The sequence below is a fragment of the Bidens hawaiensis genome, unplaced genomic scaffold, assembly GCF_021521415.1.
Source record: "Bidens hawaiensis isolate Kalapana, Puna unplaced genomic scaffold, B.hawaiensis_p1.1 tig00020805_1, whole genome shotgun sequence".
Taxonomy (NCBI): domain Eukaryota; kingdom Viridiplantae; phylum Streptophyta; class Magnoliopsida; order Asterales; family Asteraceae; genus Bidens; species Bidens hawaiensis.
In genome coordinates, this window is record NW_027493206.1 from 151,943 (window position 1) to 163,465 (window position 11,523).

Consider the following 11,523-nt stretch of genomic DNA (forward strand, 5'->3'; position numbering starts at 1 on the left):
TGTTAGCGTGTTATAAAGTTAACAATATGATATATAATATTATAATATTAGTTGGGTTTGTACGAGACTTTAACGAAAATAAAAGTTGGTTTCTAGGTGGAAAATGATAAGCTTTAATTTATAACTAATGTACTTAACTTAAAATTAATTTATTTGATTTATAATAAATTTTATAAGTTTTATTTGGTTTATAAATATAAGGAAAACGACTTAAAAAAAAAGAATAACCAAAACGGGTCTGACCCGGGTTCAAACCTGGGTCCTCACGTCTACAAACATTTGCCTTAACCAAGTGGACCATCTTGTTTGATGTTATAAATATGGAAACAAACATATATATATATATATGCTAATATACATGTTCATCTTCTTCATTCAAAACCCTAGGATTTCAATTAGTTTAATCCATTCCATGTTTGGTTAATTTATGTTAGGGGTTTTGTTAGACGGATTAAAATGATCAAAGACCATATAATACTTACTTGATTTGGTGCCGAAACGGTGGTGAACGGAGCTTGGCCGAAATTTAACTTTGATGAACAAGACGAGTTTATAGAGAGTATTTTAGTTTGATTTGATGTTTGTAACAGGCCTAGTTGATGATTTAGGTGTTATTTAGAAGATAAATTGGAGTGTATTGCGTTTAATGCTCGTTATTGTGTTTTGGTTAATTTTCCGGCGGTTACCGGCCAAATCGCACATAAAATTTGATGATATTAGGGGTTATTGACTATGATTTGTGATTGTCATTACGGTCTAACAAGTTTACTAGCTATTAATTGAGTTTTGACGCGAGTTTTATGGGTTAATAGTAGGGATGTGCGTGGTGCGGTTCGTTACGGTTTTTGGTTAAAACCGATCCGAAAACCAAAACTTCGGTTTTTGGATTATTTGAAATCGTTCGGTTTCGGTTTTTCGGTTTTATTTTGGTTTCAGTTTTTTCGGTTTTTGCTCTTTGATCTTGAAAACTTTAGGCCAAAAGAAAGTTTTCAAAAAATAATTAATTTAGGTATAAATTTTTTTGTAAATTTTAAAATAATAGACTATTAAACATTTTACCAAAAATATTTGAGTTACATGTTCATTAAATTCCTATAAATTACTTACTATAAAATATAAAAAAAACAAAAATTTAGGTATCCTGTTCGGTTAGTTTTTTTCGGTTTTTATTATATGCAAAACCGAAATCGAACCGTTAGTTCGGATTTTACAAAAAACATAAAACCAAACCGTCGGTGTTTGTTTTGGTTCGGTTTTTTCTGTTTGTAGTTTTCGATTTTTCAGTTCCAGATTGGTTCTTTCGATTTCTTGCACACCCCTAGTTAATAGGCCTCACCGGAGGTTTTGCTGTATTCCGGCCGCCGTTGCCGGAAAAACGATGGGCATGGCGAGGGCTGGGCAGGGTTTTTTGTTATAATATATATTTTAATTTTATTTTACATAAATGACCCTACATGTTTCAAGTTATTTTTAAAACATGATTTAAATAATATTTACAATTTAAACCTTGAATTTTGAATGGTATATATATTAAATACGAAGTTATAAGATATTTAACATATTATAACCGATAGTTTGCAAATAGATTAAAGAGTAAAGTGTCATTTTCGTACTTGTTGTTTGACAAATAATGCGTTTTTGGTCCAAAAAGTTTATTTTTTGCGTATGAACCCTCCACGTTTACCAGTTCCTGCCAATTACATCCAAATCACTAACCCCGTTAAATTTTATCGTTAAGTCAAGGATATACATGTCTTTTCACTCTTTATTTATTATAATACTTATTTCAGTAAACTGCGGTTTACGTCCCTCTAGTTTGTCCAAATCTGCAGTTTTAGTCTAGTCGTTTCAAATTTGCAATTTTCTTTCATATGGTTTTATTTCACTTGCAATTAAACCCGAATTCCCTAATCTCATTAAGTCTAGTCGTTAACCCATTTTCGTGCTCCTCATGTGACGATCAGCTTTGTCGTTTTTCTCTCCAAATAAACCTCACTTCTAATTTGTAACCCCCCTCACGTGATGGGCTGGGGTGTATTTGGGTAAAAAGGAACAAAACTGCCCCTCACGTGAAGGGCACACTAATGGGTTTAACGACCAGACTTAAAGAGTTTTTGGAATTCGAGTTTAATTGCATGTGAAATAAAACCATAGGGAAGAAAATTGCACACTTGAAACTATTGGACTAAAACTGCAGATTTGGACAAACCAGAAGAACAAAAACCGCAGTTTACTGAAATAAGTATTATAATAAAGAAAGAGTGAAAAGACATGTCTACCCCTGACTTAACGATAAAATTTAACTGGGTTAGTGATTTGGATGTAATTGGCAAGAATTGGTAAACGTGGAGGGTTCATATGCAAAAAATAAACTTTTTGGACTAAATTCGCATTATTTGTCAAACCATAAGGACGAAAATGGCACTTTACTCTAGATTAAATTTAATAAAATTTAAATCTCGACGTTTCGTTATTTGAACAACACGAATAGCAAATGAACGAACAATAAACTTAAATAGTCGGAGATGTTATATAACTGATAAGTGACAAACAATAATGCATTGCAACGAAAAAACGAATCGGTTTAATGGATACAAATACAAACACGAATAAAAATGACGAATGTCACAGTGTATAACATATACATATATATGACAGATTATATATATTTCCCTGTGTGGTACACGGTTCTTTGATTTACTAACCCGTGTTGAACATTTCTCTTTTTATTTTAAGATAATTTATTTTTTTACTACAAAATCTTAGTTTTTGTAAATTTATATTTTAAATCCTTGACAACATTTTTTTAAAAATATCATTTTTACACACACAAAATGTAATATATTAATATCAGTATAAGTGTTTTATTTTAAAATAAATCACAACAAATTTTGGTTTGCCACTTAGAAATGATAGTACATAAATATATCAAAAACTTATTAAAAAAGTCATAAATAAAGATTATTATATAAAATAAATGAATTTACGTATTACATATCATAATTGTTACGACTCAAAGTGGATCTTCAAAACACCATTTATTATTTTTAATATTTTTATGAACAATCTAAATTATAAGTAATTTAATTAAATTATTTTTAACAAATAATCATTTTCTTATGAAACGACTTAGAATCAAGTTTGGAAATGTTAGATAAAGAAATAATGAATTAGTTGAAGAAATTGTTGGATTCTCAAAATCCTTTGGTTTAAGGATAACAGATGGTAACGGATTGTTATAAAAACGACCCCGTTATGGATTTAAAATTGTGCATTATTGGAACTAGACAAAAATATGCAAGGAATTACAACATGCAAAAACTTCTAAAGTTGTAGCGTTAATTATTGGTGATATTGGTGACACAACAGATAAATGCGGTATAATTGTAACAACTAAAAGCAAATATCTAGCAAGAGTTGGAATATATATGGGAGACTTGTTTTTACTTATGGTAAACTATATGTTGCTTTATCAAAAGAGAAGAGTAAAGATTGTGTTAAAATGTTTACTTTGGATAAGCAATGTAAAGTTACAAACAAGACAATAAATATGGTTTATAAGGAAATATTTAGATGTTTATGAATTTGTAATTCTTAAAAGTTTTAACTTATGTTTCCAAACAATGTACCATGAGTCTTCTTTTTTAGTAAGTTTATGTTTTTAAGTACTTTGTTTACATACAAATATGAATTGCAAATATATCAAATAATTCTCTCAATAAACACATAAAACAAACTTTTGTTATCTTAAATATATCTTTAGTTGACGATTTCTATATTTTCACCCATGTCATACACGGGTCAATACCTAGTATAGAAGAATAAATTACACTTTTCTCGTTATAATGTGAACATAGAATTGCAACTAGTGTCCTTAACCCTCATTAATTACACAAATTATTCTTCTTAGGGTATGACGGCTTTGTTTTTTCCACCAACTCACGTGTTACAATTTCCTTTTTTTTTAAATACCAAAATGACTTTTGACTATTTTTATCATTGGAACCATTTACGAAGATAATGATATCGAGGTACTATTTATGAAAATTATTAAGCAATCCAAGTGTTGGTGTTCTACAAATCAAATTTCGAATATTCAAACTACTCAAATCATTTGAATTTTGATTTTCTTAAACTTGGATTCGAACTCCATTATTCAGTTTGAATAATCCGAATTCTAAAAGAACATTAGACATTGGGCTTAATATTAAATAACTAGGCCAAATATGATTAATTTAATTAAAAGTATTTATTCATACACACATATAATTTATTAAATTCGTATCTAATTTAAGATATCAAATTCATTTTTGATTCAAAACCCAATTACTAAATCAAATTTGTAGCAAACTGAGTTCGAGTTTTTGAAAAGCAAATTGAAACCTCAATTTCGAATCCGCTTCCGAGTGTTTTCGTGTCTGTTTAAAGTATTAAACCCGATACCATATGGGAGGTTGATGGATGAAATGGTGAGCTTAAAATGAATAATAGAAAGATGCATAATATAATAAGAAGAAGATAGAATTAAGTATAGGGACAATATATGTAATTAAGTAAAACAAAAGGTATAAAAAGAGAGTCTCAGTCCTCATTTAGTCAAAACCCTCGTTCGTCTTCGCCCCCCAATTCAGTTTGCTCCGTCGGTAATCACGAGCCAAAAGGCTTAATAATAATAATAATAATAATAATTTATACTACTCGAGTTTGGAAAATTAAAAATGAAGCAGAAATCAGACAGAAACGGTGAGGAGAATTCGTCCTCTGGACGGAAGAAGACGACGTTTAACCTGAGTGAGTTGGTAATGGGCGGTATAGTTGAAAAGGAGGTCAATCAGGCGGTGTCACAGCCTCAGCTCACTCTTCTTCCCTTTCCGCTTGCTCGACACCGCTCACACGCACCTGTAAGATTGCCCATTTCTACGACTTTTAATTCAGTTAGCCTAATATATACATTACATCTTATTTTTAGATTAGATACTTTTAAAAATAACCAAATGGATCAAGTTATCTGATGCGTGTATATGTTTGATCTTTGAAAGCATTGGGTTCCGAGGGCTAGCAACCATGTTATAGATAAAGATAAAGATGATGATGATGAGGAAGAATGTGAAGATCTTACAAAGTTCAATCTGGTTGCAGCTGAGGCTAATCCTATTCAAAGGAAGCAGAAAAAAGGTTTGGATTTCAGACGCTGGAAAGAGATAGTCAATAATGAGGACGATGTCAGTTTGTATAACAAGAAAGACCACAAATCTGACGGAAACGCAAAATCACATGATGTCAAAAAGGAATTTAACACCGCAAAATCACAAGTAGTGAATACCCATGACCATAACACAGGCAATGCTGCCATTGATGGCAATGGCATACGATCCACCGTCAAGTCAAACAACACAACCTCCAATCCTGTTCATGTATCTGCACCTATTGAACATGGTTCTACAAGTATCGAGACTGAGATTGATGCTGAGAATCGTGCTCGGTTGGAAGAAATGTCAACTGATGAGATTGCAGAGGCACAGGCTGAGATAATGAAGAAGATGAGTCCTGAAGTAATAAAGATATTACAAAAACGAGGGCAAAACAAAATGAAAAAGAATACTTCTATCACCTCTGCTGCTATTGGCTCCATTGCTGAAGCATTCAGTGAAAGTAAAAGCAAGGAATCAATGACTGATAATGCTCATAGCATGATTATTACAAGCCCAGATCAAATACAGAAAGAGTTAGAGAATAAAGAAGTAAACTCATCCGCTACCAGTTTGTGGGATACATGGAGCACAAATGTTGAGGCTGCAAGGGATTTGAGATTTTCTTTAGATGGGGATCTTGTTAATGATTACGGTCAGGTATCAGGTACCTATGCTACTTTCACTTGCATTTTCTTATGAGATTATTGTTTATCTGTCAATGTATACTTAATGGCTATACAACTAATCTCTTTCCAGGTAGTGTTGAAAATGCTTCTGAACGTGACTTTCTTCGAACCGAGGGAGACCCTGGAGCTCTTGGTTACACCATCAAAGAAGCAATTGCTCTCACTAGAAGTGTGGTCAGTTATATTACTTAATTTGTTCCTATACCCACACACACACTAAAAATAATTATAATCTTTTCACTTATACTGTCAGGCAGACTACTTTATTACATTATATTATCTTTTGAACCTTCAATGTGGTTTTAAGTTGTTTCTCAAATACTTGCAAAATATTCATGCATCATTTGCAATTGAAAAGCTGTCTGTTTGATATTGATACTACAGAGAATAATGGTCGTTTCCATTAACCTTGACGTAACAATATGAACCAGTAATATTCTTACTTGCTCTCGTGCTATTTGTATATAAGATTCCTGGACAAAGGGCTCTTGCTTTGCATCTTCTGGCATCTGTTCTTTATAAAGCACAAGATAATATTATCAAGAACCAGACAGGGTCAACTTTGAAAGTTGGTAATCATAACAAAAATGTTGACTGGGAGGCTCTTTGGGCTTTTGCTCTAGGCCCAGAACCTGAACTTGCTTTAGCACTCAGGTAAGCTTATGCTCAAGATTTTTTGGAAGGATTCAACCCATGACTTCATATATATTAATCTAAATATGGATTTTCTTGCCATCTGTCATGAAGTTCAACATAATAATCAAGCCAAATTCAATTTTTTTGTCATGCTTTTGATTTCATAGAGAATAATATATAGCATATTTAACTTATGTTTTGTGACTTGTAGGATGTGTCTTGATGATAACCATAATTCTGTGGTTATCGCTTGTGCAATAGTCATTCAGTGTGTCCTGAGCTACAATTTCAATGAACTCTTGTTTGATATCTCTGAGGTAAAGTTACTTACTTTACTCAACTCAGCTTATCAGTTATTTTTGTCATAACTAATTTTTCACAAGATACACTTTTTTATTCCAGAAAACAGGAATTTTTGAGAAGAATGTCTGTACAGCTCCCATATTTAGAAGTAGACCGAACATTGATGTTGGTTTTCTTCATGGTGGGTTTTGGAAATACAACACTAAACCTTCAAACATTTTTCCTTTCGATAAGATTATCAAAGATGAAGAAGATGCTGAAGATGAACACACAATAAAAGATGACATGGTGGTTGCAACACAAGATATTGCAGCAGGCTTAGTTAGAATGGGAATCCTTCCAAGAATTCGTTATCTGTTTGAGGTAAGAATGATTAAATCACTCTAGTTTGACTTTTTGGTCGAATGCTACATGACCGATAAATTGTTCTGTATGTTCTCAGTCTGACCCATCAGCAACTTTGGAAGAAAGCCTAATTTCAATACTCGTTGCAATAGCAAGACATTCCCCTACATGTGCAGATGCAATTATGAAGTGTGAGAGGCTAGTCCAAGTTATTGTTCACAGGTTCACTACAAAAAACCAAACCGGAGTTGACTATTCAAAGATAAAATCTGTTATCTTAATGAAGGTATGCACCCATCTACACCATCTTCATCTAATATTCTAAGCAGTTTGGATTAGTTATGAAGCCAAAATGTTTTCTAAATCTTTTATCTTAAAAGGTACTGGCTCGATCAGAGAAAAAAACGTGTGTGGAATTTGTGAACAATGGAACTTTCCAGAAGCTGACGTGGCATTTATACCGTTGTGCACTTCCTCCAGATCACTGGATGAATATTGAAACAGAAAAATTCAAACTTTTATCAGCTTTACTGGTTGAACAGTTACGTTTTTGGAGGGTCTGCATTCAATACGGGTGTTGTGTATCTCACTTTTCAGACCTGCTTCCAGCTCTTTGCATCTGGTTAGACATTCCCACATTTGAAAAATTCATGGGCAAAAATATAATTCAAGAATTCACTGCCATCAGTAAGGAATCATATCTGGTCCTGGAGGCTTTGACCAGAACACTCCCAAACTTTTACTCTTCACAGAAGGTTGACCAGTCAACAGACGAGCCCATGAATGACACAGAGACTTGGTGTTGGACACATGTGGGCCCCATGATTGATTTGGCACTTCAGTGGGTATCTTTGGAAACCGATCCTTATTTATCTATCTTATTATGGTTGTCTGGACGTGCGGAAAATGACGGGTTGACTTTGACTTCTGTTTTATGGGTAATATCTGTGGTTTTTCGCTTTCTCTTTGGTGTTCTAAAAAGTGTGGTTCCAGAGGATAACTCCATTTTAAGTGGGAATCTTCCATGGCTACCTGATTTCATCCCAAAAATTGGATTACACTTGATTAAGAATCGGTTTTTGAGCTTTAACAGAAGTGATGTTAATCATGTTGGCTCGTTTCTCGGGCTTCTGAGTCAATATAGACATCAAAGTAATCAAGAAACATCATTAGCCTCTGTATGTTGTCTAAACGGGCTGTTAGAGACTGTTAATACAGTTAATAAACTGATAAAGCTAGCTAAAACCGAGGTTAACGATTCATCGATTGACCACCAGAGTTTGGAGAATGCTGATAGTATTCTTACTGATGGTATACTCAAGCGTTCTATACCTGAGATGACAACGTTACTGACAGCTTTCATGAAGTTGCCTTCTTCTTCGGGTCAACTCATGCAATCTGTTGAGATGTTTGGTAGAGGTGGTCCTGCACCAGGTGTCGGTGTTGGATGGGGGGCTGCTGGTGGCGGGTTCTGGTCTTTAAACATTCTGGTGGCCCAAATGGATGCAAGATTGGTTCTTCAGTTGCTTGAGATCTTATTGGTTGAGTCTGTTAAAAAGAAAGAAAACCCTACTGCTGAAGAGAGAAACATAAATATGGAAAGATTTAATTGTGCTTTTGGCTTATGTTTACTTGTTGGGCCCATGGATGGATTCATATTGGAAAAAGCGCTAGATATCTTGCTACAACCACAAAATCTCAAATATCTTGATTTTGGTATCCGCCGATCATTAACATTTGGATGGAAGTATACAGAAGAAGAGTACTTAATGTTCAGTGAGAATCTAATTTCTCATTTTAAAAACAGATGGTTGCATGTAAAGAAGTCAAAGTCAAAAGTCAAAACTAGAGATGGTCAACACGGAGGCTCAAAAAAGAGCAAGTTTTCTCTTAACACCATTCAAGAAGACGTTGACCCGTCAGCAAACACTTCTTTGGTAACGGAATGGGCTCATCAGAGGCTACCACTTCCTGATCATTGGTTTCTCAGTCCAATCTCAACCGTTGACCACACCAAATTGGTTAACCTACCGGTCAAACCTAACTTCCTGGAAGTTTCCAAAAGTGGGCTTTTCTTTATTTTAGGTCTTGAAGCAATATCTAATCAGGTTTCTTCTAATTCCTACTCGATCAAGAACGTGCCAGTTATTTGGAAACTGCATGCTTTATCTGTAACTTTATTTACCGGGATGGATATTCTTGAAGACGAGAAGACGCGAGACGTTTACAGTAATTTACAGGAGTTATATGGGCAGAGTCTTGATAAAAAGCTGTTGGAATTTGGATTGACTAATAGTGTTGACTTTTTAAAGTTTGACAAGGAGATACACGACAGTTACTCCACATTTGTAGAAACTTTAGTGGAGAGTTTTGCTGGTGCATCGTATGGTGACTTGTTATTCGGTAGGCAAGTTTCAATGTATTTACATCGTTGTGTTGGAGCTCCAGTTCGACTTGCTGTTTGGAACGCCTTATCAAATATTAGGGCTCTCGAGCTTTTGCCACCACTGGAAAAATGCTTAGCCCGGGAAGCAGGATATCTAGAACCTCTGGAAGTAAGAAATATTGTTTTATTAACAATCTATTGTTGTATTGAATAAAAAATGATATTCAAGAAGTGAACTTTCATTCCTGTTTTAACTTGGTAGGAAATTTGTTAATTAACAGGACAATGAAATGATACTGGAAGCATATGTGAAGTCATGGGTTTCTGGTTCTCTCGACAGATCACTAACTAGAAATTCAGTTGCATTCACATTGGTTGTTCATCATTTATCATACTTCATATTTGGTGATCATTCCGGTGACAAAAATTCATTAAGAAATAAACTGGCCAAATCTACTCTTCGTGATTATTCCCGAAAATCAGACCATGAGGTATGCTTTCTGTATTAAAGGTTTCTTTTTATTTTGTTTCATAGATTTTGAAGATATAATAAATTTTATGTTTATTATGATAGGGGATGATTGTAAAACTTATACAATATGAGAAGCCGGCAAGTTATCAAAAACTGGAACAAACAGAAAACAGGTCATTGCAGGGTTCGGAAATTGCAAGGAGGCTTACAATATTGAGTGAAGCCTGTGAAGGGAATTCCACACTTTTGAGTGTAGTTGAAAAGCTCAAGAAAGTTATCCTGAAAGATAAATAGTTTTCTTGATGAAATGTTGCATGTAGATTTTTGGTAAGGGGCTTGGAAAAGATCATGTTGAAACTGGAAAATGTTTGGATGTTTAAGGTTCCAATGGTTTATGGAATTCTTACAAGAACATTAGAGCCATGGATTCTTAATTTTCATGGTGAATGGAAGTAATCTGTGATGGTTTTATCAGGGATTTGATTATGGGCAAAATGTTTTTCTAGTTTCAGAAAACAAATTTGATATTATTTATCTAGTGATGAATGTTGATGAACATACAAATACAAAATGTGTGTTAATGTTTGTTTATTTATAAAATAAACGAACTTTCTGTCGAACAATTCAAGAAAGCTTGCTTCGTTTACATGCTAATTGCATGTGTAAATATTCACAATAACCCAAAGATGCAATTTATCCGCTTGCTTTCTCAAATTTATGTGAATTTAATTTTGGGTTAGGTTAGTCTTAGCGTGCTTTGAGTGTTTTTCGTGTTGTACTTTCAGGTTTCTCGGGTCGGGTTTGAGTTTTATCGAGTTCAAGTATTTGACCTAAAAAAATAAATATAATGCTAAAATTAAAACAACATTATTGTTGACTTGTAACATAAATATGCAAATAATAAACCAACATAATCCAAGAACACAATATGTAAACAAAGTGAAACTAAAAGGTTGAACTACACATGTAGAATCGATCGAACAACACATGTAGAATCAAACAACATGAAATCAATTTGTAAAACTAGTAAAATATGTAAGCAATTATAACGTAGAAGTATAATAGTCATAGAATTTAAAACAAACAATATGCAAATCGAAGAGTCTAGTTATACGGTATCAAACGCAGAAAGGGTTTTTTAGGTTTACCCGAAACCCAAAACGAGCACCTAACAAAATTAGGATGGTTCAAGTTCCAAGGATACGAACACTTCATGTTCGGGGTATGATCGATCGTTGCCTGGTCATTCAAAGACAAAGATAGAGAAAATGTGTGTGTGTGTCAAAGTACCATAAACTAGCTAGAGGGAGAAGAGTGTTGAACCACAAAAAATTTGTGGTCAGTGATTTAACTTAACGGATTAATTTGTTATGAAGCTTGCTAATGTGATTTTAATGATTTGATTGAGAGTGGCGAACCTACAATTTGATATCATACATATATATACACATACATAATACATATATATACACATACATAGTCAATACAAGCTCACACACATAT

At 33.6% G+C, this 11,523-nt stretch overlaps 1 protein-coding gene across 1 annotated transcript; it reads left to right on the forward strand.

The window, feature by feature from the left end:
* The first annotated feature begins 4,707 nt into the window (after positions 1 to 4,707).
* LOC143561819 (transcriptional elongation regulator MINIYO-like) lies at positions 4,708 to 10,483 on the forward strand. The gene is made up of 10 exons (XM_077049793.1): positions 4,708 to 4,901; positions 5,040 to 5,856; positions 5,949 to 6,052; positions 6,348 to 6,532; positions 6,726 to 6,831; positions 6,917 to 7,180; positions 7,260 to 7,448; positions 7,543 to 9,717; positions 9,830 to 10,039; positions 10,123 to 10,483. The coding sequence occupies exons 1-10, from the start codon at positions 4,719 to 4,721 to the stop codon at positions 10,312 to 10,314; spliced, it is 4,425 nt and encodes a 1,474-aa protein (XP_076905908.1). The 5' UTR covers positions 4,708 to 4,718; the 3' UTR covers positions 10,315 to 10,483.
* The last annotated feature ends 1,040 nt before the right edge of the window (positions 10,484 to 11,523 follow it).